Here is an 18,210-nt window from a genome sequence, read left to right on the forward strand (position 1 = left end):
ATCTCCTGACTCCTGTGATTAAAGAAAGTTCTTTATTATTTCTGTGCATGATATTTTCCATGCTGTTCTACTATCGTGACTAGGGCTGATAGATGCAGACTTTCAGCCTATGTTTTGGATCATAGTTAACTATTGGCATTGAACCACTTTAAAATTGGCACATTATGTCCTCTAATGCCTTACAGTTGTTTGGTTCTTTTTAGTAAGTACTTAACTCTGTGGTTTGTTGGTGGGTGATGGAGTACCTTTTGTGCTTCAACAAATTGCTCATTCCAGAGAATGAATAGCTAGGAGGAGAAAGATGAGAGTTTTGTTTTGGGAGTGGCATATGCTTTGGGTGCTCTAGAGTTTGGGATGGCTTTACGGTTAGTATACAAAATATTTTGTCCTGTTTATGTAATGTGAAGCTATTGCTTATACCCTGTAAGTCACGTCTTCGAGTGGAGTCAGATTCTTGGATAACTGACAAACAAACAAAAAGAGGAAAAGTTAAATTCTCACTACAACTAGGTAATCATTAGTATGCAGTTCATAGTAATTATCAGTGAATTATCAGTGAAAAACTGCCGCAGAACTGAACAAAATGCAAAGATGCTTATCCATGTCTAAGTTGCTGTATTCCACCTTTGTTCCCTTACTAATTTTTCCCTTGTTTTTGTCTCTTTTATTTAAGAAACAAGTAAAGGTGATGTAAGTGGAAAAGGTATAGCTTTGCAGACCCCTTCGTCATTATTGAATGTAGGGTCAGGTGTTCATCCAAATTCAATCAGAAATAAATGAAAGGGGAAAAAAAAAATTAATACAGAAATATTTTAGCCTGTATGAGGATTATAAAAAAAAATAATATTCTCCTATAAGTAAAGAAGAGAAAAATGAAGAAAGTGTCTCCTTAAATATATCTATTTAAATAAAAAAAACATTTGATCTTTCTCTCTTTGGTATATGTTTAGTTCAGTTTGTTCTTTGTTCTAGGCTTAAAATATTATTCATTTAGGAAAAAAAAAATATATAAAAATAAAAGATGTGTAAGCATTTGTTTAATATACTGAGAGAAACTGCTAAAAAAAAAAAAAAAAAAAAAAAGTCCCGTTTGGCTCTGGTGAGATAATTATTTCAGCGAGACTATTGCTGTGAGGATGTGTAATTCACTGTTGCTGTTCTGTTTGTTTTTTCCTCTGTTACATTTAGGTTATCTGGTTTCAGATACAATCTATTAAGTGGAGTATTTTTCAGTAGTTGAGGTTTTCCCACCTGTCTACCCTAAAACACCTGCAACATATGTTTGTGTAACCCTGCAATGCTCTGTGTTTTGGGCCCCGGGAAATTCCCCCAGAGCTTTTTGCTTATAAACAGCTGAGCAATTCATTTCTCTAATGACAAGTGCTTTTCCCTCGGCATTGAGGCAATAGCACGTTCACTGAAATAAGTCTCATTTTTCATCAGACATATTGAAAATCTTTTTTCATTGTTGTCTCTTATTCTGGGCCTTCTGATTTTGTGCAGAATTAGATTAGATTTTTTTTTCCTGTTAATATATAAGAAAGGTGAAAAGGAAAGACCTAGACAAAGAAAAGAAGAATGTTGAATACAATCCTCTGCTGGCACCTGCATGGAAACTTCTGCAAATAATGTGTATTCAAATGTTTAAACGTTACATTACAGCATAGCGTGGTTTCCCTGATGCACTGCAAGAGCAGTGTGCCCATGAATAGTGTCACACACCTCTGTGGACAGTCCTATGCAGTATGTCCCTGGAAGCCCATGATGGAAGGGGCAATACTGGAGATTTTAAGTGTACAAAGCACAGCCCCTCACAGATGGGAGTTTTGAGAGTTTTTCAGCAGTTTCTGCAAGTTTAAGGAATTCCTACTGCATTCTGTGGGATGCTGACCCCATCCTCAGCTCTCTCACCTGCGAGATGAGTGGGTATGGGTATGGGTTTGGGTTTGGGTATGGGTATGGGTATGGGTTTGGGTTTGGGTTTGGGTTTGGGTTTGGGTTTGGGTTTGGGTATGGGTATGGGTATGGGTATGGCTGAACTCCAGCCCTTCTCCCACAAAGCAATACAGAAGGTCCCCAGCAACTCCCCACTAGCTTTATGTCTTGTTTGGAGAAGTATATTTACAACCTGTAAATAAGGCTTTGTATTCTAATATTAGGATGGAGTCCGGTGTACCTAAAATACCTGAAACATACTTAGACATTTTTTCTATTGGAGCTGTGGCTAATACGTGCTTAAGAGACATACAAAAAACTATACATATATGTTGTTTTAAAAACTTTAAAGTCCAAAACTGCACTTGTGCCTACATGCACTTCTGTATCTGTATTTAGTGTGTGATTCCTCTAAAAGTGTGAATGTGGCTGTTTTCACCACTTTAAGCTTACTTTAGGTAGAAATGTAAGAACAGAAGAATTATAAAGCCAGCAGACTGCTACCAAAGATGGGTGTGGGAAGAGGGATTTGTAGTATTGGCATAGGCAGCTTTTCTCTAGTATTTCTGCACTGTTTCCCTTAGAAAGGAAAAAAAACAAAACCGAATGTGTTAATCTGTTTAATGTCCTCACGCAATTTATTAGGAGATTTCAACAATTTAGTAATTCGGAGGGCTGATTTCACTGTCATTTAAACAAGATTTTCCTCTTAAGAAAAAAAGATTTCATCTGAGGAATTTGTCAAGATAATTACATAAATTGGGGAATAAAAAGGAAAAAGTTTACTAGCCTAAGTAATTAAAAATATAAATAGTATCATTCTAAATTGCAATATGTAAGGAAAAGGATGCGGTCTCTGTGAATATTTTAGACAACAATGCTATGTTTCGCAGTAAATAAATTTGTTTAATCTTCTTTTCTAATATATGGCATGTAATGTAGAGGGTAGCTGAAACTGCATGCTTAGATGGGAATTAATTGATAATTCGTAAGGAAGGATAATTCATAAGGAAGAGATATAACTGCAGGTTTTTGTTTCTTATATTTAACCTAATGACATGATTAAAATATACGATTTAAAGGTTAATAACAATAATAATATATATTAATATATATTATTAATAATATATAATAATGCAATAATATAATAATATAAATATCATAAACATCATAAAGTCGTATTTTTTTTGCAATCTAAGGTGCTATTTTCAGAACTTTTAACATTTCTGTGGTAGTACTGAGCAGATACTGATCTGCTAACATGTATGTCAGATATTTGTGTTGGTTTCTTTTTAATACTGTACTTTCCTATATGGATAGCTTCACTGTGTTACAAAATGGTTTTCAGCAGCAACTTGGTATTTACTGCCTTGCATTTCTAATGTTTTTCCAGTATCATTTTTTTGAAGGCATTTTTTTCACTGCATGTAATAGTAATTTAAACTGCCTCTTCCTTTGAAATTTTTAAACCTCATAGGAATTTAAATAGGCCCTTGTGAAAGTAATGCTTGAGCCTCATTCATCTATTCGAGTTAGCTCATTGTTCCTATTAATATCTTTAAATGCTTAGATAGTAGATCAGCCTTCCGTGTCTTGAATTACTCATCATTTCTGCATAAATGTGTTTCAAGAAACTGTTCATATGATCTTTTCCTCTTCTTTAAACAGTTTTCTGTTTATTTGTTTGTTTGTTTGTGGGGTGGTAGATAGCAAATTCCACTGGTTTTGCCAAGTTTCAAATAAATATTGAGTTACTGGTCACAAGTAGCAACTGGTAAAGTAAGTTTTTCAAAGGGCTTCCCTTGGAATTAGAAGTGGTAGCTACTCTATTGATCTCGTGTTCACACACCTTGTGGAAATGGGCATCAAGTCACATGAAGGAAAAAGTTATTTAATTCACAGGAGAAAAGTTACACTGATTGCTTGCAGAGTAGTCACAGAACCATCAGTTATCCTCCTCACGTCAGTTTGGATTTGATTATCATAGAAATGCATTGAATTACCAAAGTAGAGCAATAGTAACTAAAGCTGATTCATTGTTATTGCTGTCAGTTGATGAGGACTGACTTACAAGCCATATGAATGGGTAGAGTTATGCAAATATTGTTTTTATAACAAGGGAAGAAAAATGTACAGCACCCATTACAATGTGGGTGGTAGAATAGATGAGAATGTTTTTAATGCTTGTCTAATAGCTTTTAGTTTTTGTTTCATTTTTAATGAACATTACAAACAGGATATATTTTTAAAATGTTTAATGTGTTTCCAAATAAGGGGAACGAGACCTGTCATACAAGATTAAATCTGTCTATATGAAGCAATCTGGAAATTCCCAGCTTTAAGTTTGACCCCAGAAATTACCCTGGCCTTTGATACCTATCACATCCTTACATACTCCTGTCTCCTGCTGTGCACATGCAGTAGTTCGGTCTTTAAAATGCAACTATACCTCTTCCAAAAATAAGAAGGCTTTCGAGGAAAGAGGGTTATCTGGAGTTACACGGGGAAAGGAGGGAGCAGGGATACTACAGCATAAAATGAAATTAGGAGAGTTAGGACACAGCGTGTGACTAACTCCATGAAGAATGTAATGTGCTTTCAACTGTGAACAACTATTTCAGAAAGGTCATTGCATAGTTCATTAAAACTATATTTACTATTAACAAGAGTTAAGAAGGCAGATCAGACTATAAGGCAACAGCCTATGAATGATCAAATCTTTGAAGCAAATAATCAGAAAGTGTTTACATGTGTTTTAGGCAGTATATTTGTTCATTGCAGTGAATTTTATCATTTTGTTGGGCTTTTTTCCTTCAAGAAGTGCGTGGCTTTAAACCATTTCTCCTGTAATTCATGCTTGCGTATGCAGGGACTCTGTAGGTCTCTGCTGGTTTTGGTTTGAACCAAATGCATTTTATTTTTACTTTAAAATATTTCCATTAAAATAATAACTTCCAAATAACATCCCTCAGGTTGCACTAGTTCATTCAGAACTCTTTATGCATGTACTGCATTCACACCTCTACAAGTAGTCATCGAAATACCATCTCCAGAGGTGTTTTCACAACTAGTGGAGGCAGTGGGCTCCAGTTTTATTGTGACGGACACTTTCAAATAGCTTCTGCTTTCAGTATCAATTACAAAAATGTCACAGAACTGTGCTTTCTTTGTGGCCTCAGTTTTGGGCAGGGAGAAATTTAGAGAAAGTCTCCGCGTGCCATCTAGTGGCAGTGCTCAGCCAGTCTTGCTTCTTTGCTTAACCCAGATTCACACTTCTGTGCAGTTAGTGCAATATGTAAGCGCTGCTTTGTCCTTACTGTTATCATTTTCTTTAAAATCACATCATTTTAGCCTAGAGATGGTAGCATTCTGCACCTGAGATAAAGGAATAAATTATGTCTGTGTCTGAACTTTGCCATACAGTATTGCTTTACTTAGAAGTGCTATCACAGCAGCCAGCAGTGCCTTCCTCATATGAAACTGATTTCTGTTAGTGAGGAGAAGGCTTACCGCTAACATTCCATATTATTTGAAAGATTTAAGGATTTTAAGGCTTCATTTTATGTAACTACCATTACTGTCCATAGAAAACAAGATCTTGAGAAAATAAATTATGCTTTAAATTTGTAATCATTAATAAACAAATTTATTGTCTCCACTTTAAATCTTTCAGAAAAAAAGGATACATAATGCTATATATATTTTTTTTTTATTTATTTATTTTTAGAAAAATCCAAGACCAGTGACTCACCAGTTCCAACAAAATTTAGATTATTACAAAGCGCGTGGAGCAGACTTGATGAATAAAACCCGGTAAGCTATTTCTGAAGATGTTTTCACTGAACTAATATCTTACATAAATAAAATGTTTCATAAGTCACTCTTATCCCAAATGAGAGTTACATAAGCAGTGCTAAAATCGTGTGTTTAGTTCATGACATTTATTTTGAATCTTTCCTTTTGTTTTATGAAAAATTAAGGTTACATGATAATTGGTCAGCTCACTGGCTTTTTATTTTAAGGCTAAGTTACACAGTGGCACATTTACTAAAAGCAGTGGGTAAAACATTCAGCCAACGTGAGTTCTGTAGCTGAGCTACTTCCAAGAGCGCATCTAATTGCAATCTGTAGTATCAATGTAACAGAAGCTATGTGTGTTAACTAAATGTAAATCCAGTTTGAATTAATTTTTACTGAACCCTTTTGCAGCATCCCTTCCTGTAGTAGGAAATAAATGACCATTAAATCTGTTGATTGTGCACAGGAGAAATTGCTTAGAATAGTTCACATAGGGGAGTAACTCAGAGAAATCTATCTCAACACAAGACTATTTAGAGTAGCTTAGGCATGGTAAATCTGGTCAAGATTGGACTAAGGAGAAAATGGGAAGATGTGACATTAGGAGATGTTTCATCAGTGAGCAGAGAAATGGGTTAGATAAGCTGTCAGGTTTTCTTCATCTCTAATTCCACAGATTCAGTAATATATTTGAAATATCTTTACAACTCTCTAGCATGTATTGCTTATTTTATCATATATAAAGCCTTTTAATCTGTCATATTCATAATTTTTTCTCTCATCACTCATAATGGCTACTCTCTGAAGATAGAAATGCCTTTGCATAAGGCTTGCTTAAAACAAAACATTTTTGTCTTAGCAAAAAACTGCAGAGATTGAATCATCTTCCCACTGCCAGTTTAAAAATACACCATTCATAGTCAAGGTCAATGATGCTTATTGTGATGGAACAAAATTGTTTGCTTCGTAGATGGAATTCACGTCTCCTTGATATTCATATTTTTAAACTGAGGCCTTACTTTTAAATGCATCTGCTGATAACTCTACAACATAATCAATCAGCATTTTTCTTGTAATTGTTGTGCACGTCTGGTACATTTAGATGGCTAAAATGTAGACATTGATCCATGTTTAATGGCTGTAATCATCCTTTGTGTTAATATATCAGACATTTACACAGTAAGAATACATTGTTCTTCTTTTCCTGAACTTCACTGTAGATTTATATACCTTTTCCAGAAATCTAACACCTTGCTATTGTTCTTTTTCTGAAGCTGCAATTCAGAGAAATCACACACTGGATTTTAGTTACGGATACTTTTGTTAAGACCACATCTCAACAAGTACTACAGATAGCACCACTATTCATTTTTCACATATGTGTATGTGTTCTGAGCTGCTTATTTAGCAGCTGTCTCAGATCAGAGCTCAGTCACATGCAGGTATTAGGAACTGCAGTGGCTATACTTTCTAATTTTCAAAAAATAATAAAACGTTATTGCATATTGTTGTTGAAAGCATTTTTTTTAAACTTATATTTTGACCATAATGGCTTAGATGTTTGGTGTTTATTGTTATTGTTTAGTGCATTATCTCAAGAAATCTCTTTGAAACTATTTGAGAAATCCTATTAAACTCGCTTCTTATCTACATGTATGTCAAAGCAGCAGCTTAAACAGCTTAGAAGGAAAACATATTTTTTATTAAGGAAACTTTTTTTTTTTTTTTTTTAAAGCAACAAGCTGATGGACACAAATACACAAGGAGGCAGACCTTAATATCTTCATAATCTCAACATTTTATTGTAGACTATTTGCTTCCTTACAAAAGCTTTGTCTCATGCATCCATGGACCATCAGGATTCCAATGATGCAGTTAACTCAAAGCATCCAGTGGCTTTGAAGCTTTAGTAGCTTCTTAGAGAAAAAGATTTTCTTCTATTTAATACCAGGTTTTTTGCTGTCAGCGTTTTTTCTTTTTTTACTGATTGTCTACACTCCAGACTTACAGGCAAAAGAAACCTAGGATTAATTGTACAAGTCATTCTCTTCTTTCTAAGGTGATAGTTCAGGTGAGTTAGTGATACATAGCTCCTTAATTTGGTGGACAGTTTGAACAGACCAAGGGGAAAAACTGCTAGATATACTGATGCTAGGGTTCAGAGTCTCAACAAAGTTATTACTGGCATGGCCCCTAAAGTCAGTTATGTAATTAAATTAATTGCAAACTATTCATATTTGCTTGATATCTGCTAAAGCAGCATTTGATCTTTCTTCTTCCACCTTCACAGCTACAGTCTGTTTTCTTTCTGGAATGAAGAAATCATTAAACAAAAATCCCTGTGCTGACTCTTCTGATGCCACGTGTATGTCAAGAAATTAGAAAATCCCTTGTTACTTCTTTAAGTGTCCCTGCATAGTTACATGCAAGTGGTGGAATGTCCCTGGAGGTGTTCAAGAAACATGCAAATGTGGCACTGAGGGGCATGGTGGTGATGGGTTGATGGTTGTACTTGATCTTAGAGGTCTTTTTCAACCTGAATCTTCTGTATTCTGATTAATAACCAATTCTGCTAGGTAGTATCAGAGAAAAAAAATGGTAGTAATAAACAATATAGCATGTCGTTTCTTAAAAATCATTAGAAATATTCAGTTTGCTTTTGAAACCATTTGGGACTCCTGCAGGACCATTTTATAACTCTGCAAATACTCTTTTTTAATTTAATTTATCAGTCACTCTGAGGTGACTACAGAAAGTCTTTTTGTAGTCTTAGCAACAGTAAAATGGGCAAATAAGCAAACATCCTGCAGTCAATAGCCTAAAATCGTTACAGCTTCCATAAATTGGGAAGTAGCACCAGGAAGGGTGGAAGAGTTACAGGAGACAAACTTTGATCCCCTTTTTGTTTCAGTTTCACTGCTACTCCTGAAAACTGTAACACGTTTTTTCTTCATCACTAGTCTGCGAGAGGATGGCCCCATCTCGTGATTCTGCAAGCTCACATACTTTCTCCTCTTTTCTCTCATTTTAATCTTTATCTATTCCTAGTCTAAACAATGCAGCTGTTCCTATTTTCTAGTTATGTTCAGTATGTGTGTGTGTGATCATACTGTGTATTTGAAAAATACATATATATGAAGACAAGTAGGGAAATGATATGACAAGAAAAAGCAAAATTACTTTTTCAGATGTGTGCACAAGTTACAAATCACCTATATTAATTTATCTATAATTCGTTTTTAATTAAATTTCCCCAAAATATTCTGAACTTCTTTTTTCCCAGTACAATGATTGCAAAGTCCTTAATTGAATGTATTCCTTCAGTTATTTTAAACACAGCTATTTATATCACTGGTGTGAAGCTAGGTAAAATAAAACTTCAGGAATGGAAAGGTTTCTGTGACTGTGATATATTTCTGTGCAGGGCATTTCAAGCATTAATTATGTAAAACAGAAAAATACTGCATGAACGAATAGCAGTGGCATTACTGATCTCTGGGTTATGTGAACACCTCTACTGGGAATTAGAAGCTGCTTTGCCTCTTTATTTTAGACAGATTAAATGGTTTAGTAATTTCCTCATTCTTAATGTTGCATGTAACTGAAGTGAATTAAATATCCACTGTAGTTACAAATAAAAGGTAACAGTGATAAGGATTGTGACCCAGTACATATTATATCCTGAAGCCATTCTTCAGCCAAAACCACTTTTGCAATCAGGATTCCTTTCACAAAGCACTTGTCTAGAAATGGCTGGCATGGACAGAGGGTGACGTTGGAGCAAAACTGAGCTAGTTTTGCCAACCTAAATTGCATTCTGGTGGTAGTTTTGTTTGTTTAAAGAATTGATTAAGTTTTAGTTATTTTAAACATTTAAGAAAATTTAATCCAACAGAAATAAATATTACACTGGTCTTGGAATAACAAGTGCAAAAAGTCTTAATAATAAATTTTCTAATGTTTCTGATACTTCAGAGCATGGATCGCTTGTTGACACTTTTTGATATCTTTTTTCATGTAAGAAGCCAAATTAAGGAAAATGGAACAACTTGCCCATGTTTTTCAGGAAGAAATGACCAAAAGAATTTGTCTGCTATTGGTTGGAAAAAACCCTCACTATGTTGTTCCTGTGACTCCTGTGTATGTTTCGTGATAAAACACACTGTTTGTGATGCTCAACACTTGGATTACCTTGGCTCCATTATGGAAAACAGTGTGTGCATTCCTACACAGAATCATAGGATCATTAAATTGCTTGGTTGGAAAAGACCTTAAAGATCATCAAGTCCAACCACACTCTAACCATTTGTCATGTTCTCCTTTCAGTGCCAGTGCGAAGGCTGCCCCACTGAACATCAACAAAGTCTCCAACAGCTTACTGAACTTTGGCCGAAAGCTGATAGCTCCAGCCATGGCTTCAGGTAGCACTGCAGGCCCCACTGCCGGGGCAGGCAGCTTCCCTCCAACAACAGGGCCTACCCGTGGGACAGCAGAAGCCCCCCAGTACCACCAGCACCAGGCACAGCAGCAAAGAATGATGAAGTCGGAAAGCATGCCAGTCCAGCTGGGCAAAGGTAACAGCAGAAAATGTGGTAGTGCTACAGCAGGAGAAATCCTTTTATTGATGCGATAAGTTTGTATCTGGAGGGATTAGAAGAGACAGAATTTTGTTAAACAGGATGTTTGCAATGTAACGTAGCATTCAATATTATGACAAGAAGGTGAAAATATTAGAAGTTTTGAACCTTTTAAAATATTAACAAATGACTTGAGACATACCAGCAAACTCTAGTGTTATTGTAAACATCTTCCTATACATTAATTTTCCAGTCTTTTAAATGCACCATAATTTAACTGCAAGACTAATTTCATATCATTTTTTTTCAGGTTATTGGCACAAATCCCATGCATAACAATATTAGCTAAATATGAGTGCAGGATGTTAGATCAATTACAGAGTAATTCTTAACAAACAAAATCTTATTCCCGTTAGGAGTTGGGGAGCTTATTTCAAAAGCTACTTGACCAATGACATCTATTTACCTTTTAATAATTTGTGATGCCCCCATGCACTTTCTCAGTTTGGTAAATACTACTTTTTGGAGCTTTTTTTTATATTTCTCAAGGACAGTTTATTTGAACAACAAAATCAGCGAGCTCAGCTTCAGTAGATGTTTCCTATGGTCTGCTAGGCTCAAGGCATATTTCTGCTTTTCATCTTCAAACAGACTATGGCAGCATGGTCTTTGAAACGAATGTGTAGCACTGTACTTATGTGTGCAGTGTTTCTAGTTGTAGATTATAATAAGTAATGGTTATAAGTTTGAGGGCTGCCTGAGTTGCTGACTGCCCTGAGCCATTGTGCCATATTTTTCACCAGATTTGGAAGTGTACAAGGAAGAAAATAATACTTCCATGGCTCAGACTGATGTTCTTTCTCTATCTCATGTCACCATTTTTTTCCTAAGTCAGTCCTTCCATGATGCGTCGCATTCCCAGGAGATACTGAGAGAACAGCATTTGGAGGTACAACTTTTCTCACAAAGCAGAGAGGTGCAAGCAGTTTTGTAAAGGCTACTACAGCAGCTTGGCAAAATCCAGATTTGTAGCTTTTCTCAGAATCCAGAACCATTTCCAAAATTGCTCCAGCACAGGTTTTAAAAGTCCCCATCACTGTGCAAATATGAAAACAAAGTGTGGTAATTTCTCTGCTGTTCAGTGGCTTCATTTGATTTGTATTTACAAAGGCTGTGTATGCTCCTGTTTGAATCCTTGATGCAAACCCTGCTTTTGTCAATAGAAGGAAAGTTAGGTCTTGGATCCATAGTTCTGGATGGGCTCTTTGGTTTGCTTTAAAAAAAAAAAATCCATAGTAAAGTTATCAGATGCCTGACTTTATACCACTTCAGTTGAAAATTGATCAGGTGGTTATTTGCTTTTGTTTGCTTAATATGAAAAAATAGTAAAACTTGAAGCAGCTTATAGTAGCAGAATCAGTTGTAGCTTAATACTGAGCTAGCCGATAATGGGTGGCCTTGTTTATGCTTGTATACAGTAACTACTTTGCTAAGCAGCCAAGAAACTGACTTGCCACTTTACATATAACAATCAGAATAAAAATTGTTGTTAGACTTTGGTGATTGTCATGCACAGACTGTGCACTTATTTCTGTATAGACAGTATATCCATATTTGGTGCAATACGTGAGATGTAATTTAAAGGCAACAAAATGTAAATATACTTTTTTAATCAGTTAAGGTAACAGTGAGTTTTATCTCATATATTAGTACCATGCTTGCTGTTCCAGATCAGTTATCAGTACATTGCCTGTAGCTGGACAGAAATTTTGAATGATGGCAGCCAACTACAAGTGCTGACACACACCACATAGTGTCTTCTCTATCATATCTCAAAAGTCACTTTTCAAGTTTTTGCAAGATGATGGTATCTGTACCCCCATGAAAGTGCTGTGGGCAGTGGGTCCGCAGTGTGTGAGGGCACTTCTCAGCAGCTCTGAGCAAAGTGCTTCAGGGGACAGGGGTTAGGACAGAAAAGCCCTTATTCTGCTCCTTCTGTTTGTGCTGAAGTACCTTCTGACTTTGTGCACTGGCTTCTATCAAACTGAATTCTGCTCTAGCTTTTGGATTTCTCAAAGCTGGTTGATGTGGTTTGTAACTATAAGACTCCTAAGTTCCTTACAAACTGTATCTAACTTTCCAATGTTCCCATTCATCAACATGTTTTCAGCTCATCTTAGCCTTCAGGAGCTTAGTCATTTGGCTGCAGTAGGCAGAGGCAAGCATTTTGCATTTGATAGTCATTTGCACTTCCAGTCAATGTACTACTCAGAGATACTGAGTTGGACAAGGTAACCAAAAGACCAAAGTACTGTCAGTCTGACAGGGATCGAGTCAGTAGAGGAAGTTATCTGTTTTTTCTCATTATATCAGTCCTTTCAGGTTTTGAATGCTCAAGTAGTGTTGATAATTTCAATTAATACATAAAGTACTGTGAATCTGAAGAGGTTAAGTTCAGTGCCTAATCTACTTTGTTTGAATTGTGAAGAAATCATCAGTGACAAAATGTCTTGAAGGATGGCAAAATAATCCTACCCCAGTTTTACAGCTGTGTTTTGGCACTGATAGCAATCACTTCTGTCACAAAGCTGCAGCAGTGACGGATGTCACTCATGCATCCATGAGTGCTGTGCTCTGTGTAAGGGATGGGTGTTTTATTTCAATAAGAATTGTTTCTCATTCCAAAGTTTTTGCACTTGTTGAGTTTCTTTAAGAAAAGCATGCATATGATTTAGAGAATGTACAAGGAAAAAAAAAGTAGACAGACAAAAAAAATCTTAATTACAAGCCTGTAATTCCAGATGAGTCTTCAACATTACAAATCACAGTTGAATGAAATATCCAGACACCTAATTGGAAAATCGGTTCCTTCTAATAATATATTAATCCTATTCAGTCTGTCCTCAGCACAGAAGGCCGGGTGTCATTACTGATTACTTCTGTGAGACAGCCCGCTAATACAAAAGGGATTAAAATATTCTTTTGATCCTATGCAGTGAAAGAATTCATAGGCACAAAGGTTAAATTAAAATCTAGAGTTTACTGGATTGTCAGTTGAGTTTGTGGTCTTGAGAGACAAAACCAATGATAATGAAAAAAGCTGAGAAGAAAGAAAGCAGAATTGTTGCCTTTAGTGTTTCACCAGATTCTTGAGCATTCAGAAACTATGCAGTCTTTGCCTACCAAATGGTAATGTGCTGCCAGAAAAAAAAAGAAAAAGAAAAAAAAAAAGGAAAAAAAGAAAAAGTCTTTCACTTCTTCCCTCATTGTGATACAGTTTTCCTTCCAGGTCCTTTCTCTGTGAAACCCAAAAGGCTTTTCATTTGAATGTCAGTTTATCACAAGGACACATTAGAGGACCAATCTGAAAATGTTCTGCTAAAACTGTGATCAGCTATTTAAAGCATTTCCAGACTTCTTCTGTTTGTTTTTAAGAGTTGGTACTTCTGAGGAATTTGTTGTAGCATGAATAGAATTTCCAAAGTCACCTAATATGCCCTAAAGAAATCATCTTTAGAATTACTAACAAACTAGAAAAATGACTGTTTTTTCTGAAGGAAAAATGAGAAGTTGTCTGTACTGATAGCAGAATTCTGAATAAATAAATAAATAAAAGTGAAATGAGATGCTGTACTAAAAAATGCTTTAAAAAATGCTTTTTTTTTTTCATTTGGAAAAAAAAAAAAAAAATTGCATATCCTTAGGTAATGATAAAATTTTTCTGGCAGCATGAATATGATACTCCCCAATCAGCTTTTCCACAGGCAGTGTACAATGCAGCAATTGTTAATGTCCCATGGGATTTTGCCATAATATCCCATCAGATGCCGCCAAGCCACGATTCAGACCGGAGTCCCACACTAACGTGTCTCTTTGCTTGCCAGGCGATGCCCCTGCTGGCGATGCTGCACTTCCCGGCCCCGCGCAGAACCCCACTGCGCTCCCAGGTACGGACCTGCAGCAGCATCCCAGGCTGAATCCTGTAGGATCCCTGGGATGCTCCATCCGTGGCGTCTCCTTCCGCCTTCACTGCCATTGTCCATCCACCGAGCGGCACTGTTGTGTAGAAATTAAAACAGCAGCTCTGCTTCATCCGTCTCAGTGCTATGTGTGGCTCACGTTCCCCATACAAATCTGCACTTGCTTTGTATCTTGTGGTCCATCCCACACTTGGTCATGGGGGGCAATGTGGCTATCAGTTTTTCTTTTAGCTGTGTCACTTCTCCATTGTTGTGTTTGAGGCGGTAATTTGAGCCAAACACTGATATTAATGCCATTAACCAAAGAGAAGCTTACTAGGCTCACTGAGAAATAATAGCCCTACACATGTGTGTGATGAGGTGCTTTGAATAAGTGTTAGAAATGCTGGAAGCCTTTGTTCCCATTTTACTGTTAAAAAAAAAAAGAAGAAAAGAAAAGAGAAAATTAAAAAAATAAAATTAATTTATCTGAAGTTAAGAAGTTTTATAGAACTCATTATTTTTGCAAATTTTCATATTCTACATCCTGACTGTGGCAAATGCAGAGTAATAGATGAGAGTTCTGAATAGTTTTGAATTATAGATTTTGCCTTATTCTGTTCTTCTTGGTTACTTTGTCCTTCATCCTCCTTATAACTATGAAAGTGATTCTTTTCCTCTTTCCTAATAGAGTGAGCCATTGGTTTTGCATGTCATTCGTGCACATCTTCTTTGATTCTTCTTATATTTTCCTATACCTATGGAGGCAGAGGCCTGCAAAGTTCATGGTTATCTCCCTTCTAATTAACCTCAAACTTAGTAAGCTCGCTTTTCTTTCATTGTAAGTCTTCCCCACTCCTTTTGTCATCTCCTTTCCACTTTATTACAGATACTTACAATAGATCTCATTATATTTAAACTTTATCTCTCCTTTTCAAGATACTGCACTTCTCCACACCCTCTGCCCTGCTGACAATACAACACTACTACATCTGTGTATTTTACAAATGGTTGTGAATCAGTGTGTTTATGACCCTAGTGTCAGCCACAGTAATCTTCAGCAACAGGCAAGTAGAGAGGTGATTTGAAGACAGCATGTGGAGGTTGCAGTGCTCCTTTTTGCCCCTAAAAGGGTGTGAATTTTTAGTGCAAGAGGCTCTGTGCATCATTACAGTGAAGTATTTATGGACTTTTGCATACATATATATATTTTAAGACGTCTTACACAATAATGTGTTCTGACCACTGCTATCAAGGGTCCTTAGCTTTTGATTCTGTATATCTCAAGCATTTCTTTGATTTTCATTCTTGTGGTTTTTTCAACCTGATTCATTTTGGCTTTATGACCTTCTGGTGTATGTTTATGTAGTCAGAAATCAGTTTAAGAACTCTTCTCTCTAATCTTTTAAGGAGGCATAATGCATTTATCTATTGTCATTAGAATAAGCATAAGAAAATGAGAGGTATGATGAAGTGATGATCTCAGTTTGCTGACTGAGCTGCTAGAGAAGAATGAGATGTGTTTAATTGGTTACTAAATGAAGTTTCTCATATCACATTATATATTTGGTTGTATATTGAGGGTAAGTGTTCTGTTCTGTTTTTGCTTTTTTTTACTGAAGAATACTCCAAAACTCTCTCAAATAATGGTGAGGTGGTGGCACAGGTTGAAGTTATATTGTACTTTCAAACTTACACAAAGGCTGCTGGTACCTTAAGAATTGGTGCATGCATAATGCATCTTCAGAAGGGTTGTGGTGACTTAAGCCAGCTGTCCTTACTGTAGCTCCACTAAGATTCAGTGTTGGGAGAATCATAGGCAGTTTTCTTTTGGACTAAGGAAACTAGTTGCAATTGGTATGGATTGTCTTTCAGCTTTCTTCTTATTTCTTTATCTTGATTACTCCTCTGAATTTTAGAAAAGCCCATTACAGTGCAAGAACTCTGCCTTATGACTGGCGACACACTCTAATTCTTCATACATGCTATTCTTTCTCTTGTGAAATTCATGATCCTTGAGGTCCCTTCCAACCCTGGCAATTCTGTGATTCTGTAATTGCATCCCCTGAATGATCACACTACACACAGTGTAGTTCACATGGTTGGAGTCAGCATAAAAAATTACATTTCCTGATTACCTTTGCTTCACTGCATTTAGTGTTACATTTATTTTTATCTTTTTTATATTTTATAGTCTACAAAAACTCTTGGTGTTACGTGAACAAATTCCCTCGTGCAACAGTTTTTCCCTCCACAAAATCTTAACCATATATATTTTTTCTCTTGTTTGGTTATGCAGGTAGGTGCATACTCCATTTCTCTAAACTGTGATCCATTCTAGAAATGAATCTTTTTAATAAACGGTATTTACCACAAGAATAGTTCTCTGTCTTTAAAATTTGGACCTTTTTCACTTAGAACTGGAAGACTGAATATAAAAAAATTTCTTACAAACCATTTTTTCCATCACTTTACCAAGTTGCATTGTATCATGTGAGTGAGTTCCTCAAATGCATTTAAAGCATCCGTCTCTTGATGATATCTTTGGTGAAATTTTACTGCATCATCTGCTTATTGCAGATGAAGTGGGTTAAGCACAGGCCAAGAAATGGAGATGTATATTAAATACTTATATTGCTCTCTTTAATTTTTTCATTTTTAATCTTAATTTTATGTGAAAGCTATCTTCTTATTAACAAGATAGGAAAGAGCCCATTTAGTCTAATTTATACATAATAAAATATTTTTTCATTGCTCTTTATACATTTTCTAGGGTTTCTGGTACATGATACATGACTAGAGAAGGTCTGAGAAGCAGCAGGAAAATGCAATTGAAAGAAGAGTAAAGAATGGAAAAAGTTGGAAAAAGGAAGTCCTACAGTATCTAAAGGGAGGCTATAAGAAAGAGGGGGATAGACTCTTTAGCAGAGTCTGCTGTGCTAGAACAAGGAATATGGTTTCAAACAAAAAGAGGGGAGATTTAGATTGGATATGAGGAAGAAGTTCTTAGCAGTGAGGGTGGTGAGGCGCTGGAACAGGTTGCCCAGAGAGGTGGCAGAAGTCCCGTCCCAGGAGGAATTCGAGATCAGGCTGGATGGGGTTCTGAGCAACCCTGTTCAGAGCAGGGGAATTGGACTAGATGACCTTTAAAGATCCCTTCCAACTCAAATGATTCTTTGATTCTCTGAAGTCACAGAAGTAGAAAAGGCAAAGTAAAAAGGTCTGAAGAAGAGGAAGGGGCAATCAGAGCAGTGTCCTCAGGAGAAGCAGAATATAAAATGTAGGAGAGTCATGGGGAGAGAAGAGCAAAATAAGGCAATCAAGAATGAGGGAAAAAAATAGGAAACAGTTTATATGCCATTTTCTTCAAGAAAGCTTGAAGAATATTAAACTCAGGTACCTTCTTCTTTTTTGTCCTTTCTGGTCTGTTTTGTCACATAGGATATTTTCTTCTTTGCAAGTTCAATCTGTTAGTCTCCTTGCTAGGATGACATTTTAAATAGATCTGTATTTATTCCCTTTAGAAAATGTGAATTGCTGGTTTCATGTGGCTGTGGCTGTGCAATATGTGTCATGTAGGGCAAATGCTGCAGAGAGCTTGGCTCACACTCCACCCTGCAGGTGGCCCTGGCACTGCTGGCATGCACACCACTTTGAGGGCAGCCACTGTTCTAAAGCTTAAATAACTGAATAATGTTAAAATGTATGAGTGTTCCTCCTAGTTGTTACCCTTATCTTAAAACATCTGAACTCAACATACCTGATCTCCTTTTGTTTCTAAATCTCAATTTGTGTGTTTTCTACAGCCTTTTCTTTCATTTGTTTTTAGTGTTCTTTTATTTCTACAGAAACCTGTATCATGGGAGAAGAACATAGTACATAATGAAGGGGCGACTTACTCATTCCAGAAAGGGAATTAGTGTTGCATTTTCAGAATTGAT

The 18,210-nt window shown here is 36.2% G+C and overlaps 1 protein-coding gene across 5 annotated transcripts in view; it reads left to right on the plus strand.

Annotated features, from left to right (window-relative positions):
* The window catches only part of TBC1D5 (TBC1 domain family member 5), a 299,398-nt gene that overhangs the window by 238,934 nt on the left and 42,254 nt on the right, over nt 1–18,210 (plus strand). For 4 of the 5 annotated variants that reach the window (XM_090142592.1, XM_090142594.1, XM_031590201.2 and 1 more), the window contains 3 exons: nt 5,663–5,748; nt 10,060–10,307; nt 14,195–14,257. In XM_090142592.1, the coding sequence (XP_089998718.1) occupies nt 5,663–5,748; nt 10,060–10,307; nt 14,195–14,257 (397 nt within the window). The remainder of the gene's footprint in view (nt 1–5,662; nt 5,749–10,059; nt 10,308–14,194; nt 14,258–18,210) is intronic. The other variant, XM_090142593.1, reaches the window with a different exon arrangement.

The sequence above is a fragment of the Phasianus colchicus genome, chromosome 6, assembly GCF_987193195.1.
Source record: "Phasianus colchicus chromosome 6, bPhaCol1.hap1.1, whole genome shotgun sequence".
NCBI classification, from domain to species: Eukaryota; Metazoa; Chordata; class Aves; order Galliformes; family Phasianidae; genus Phasianus; species Phasianus colchicus.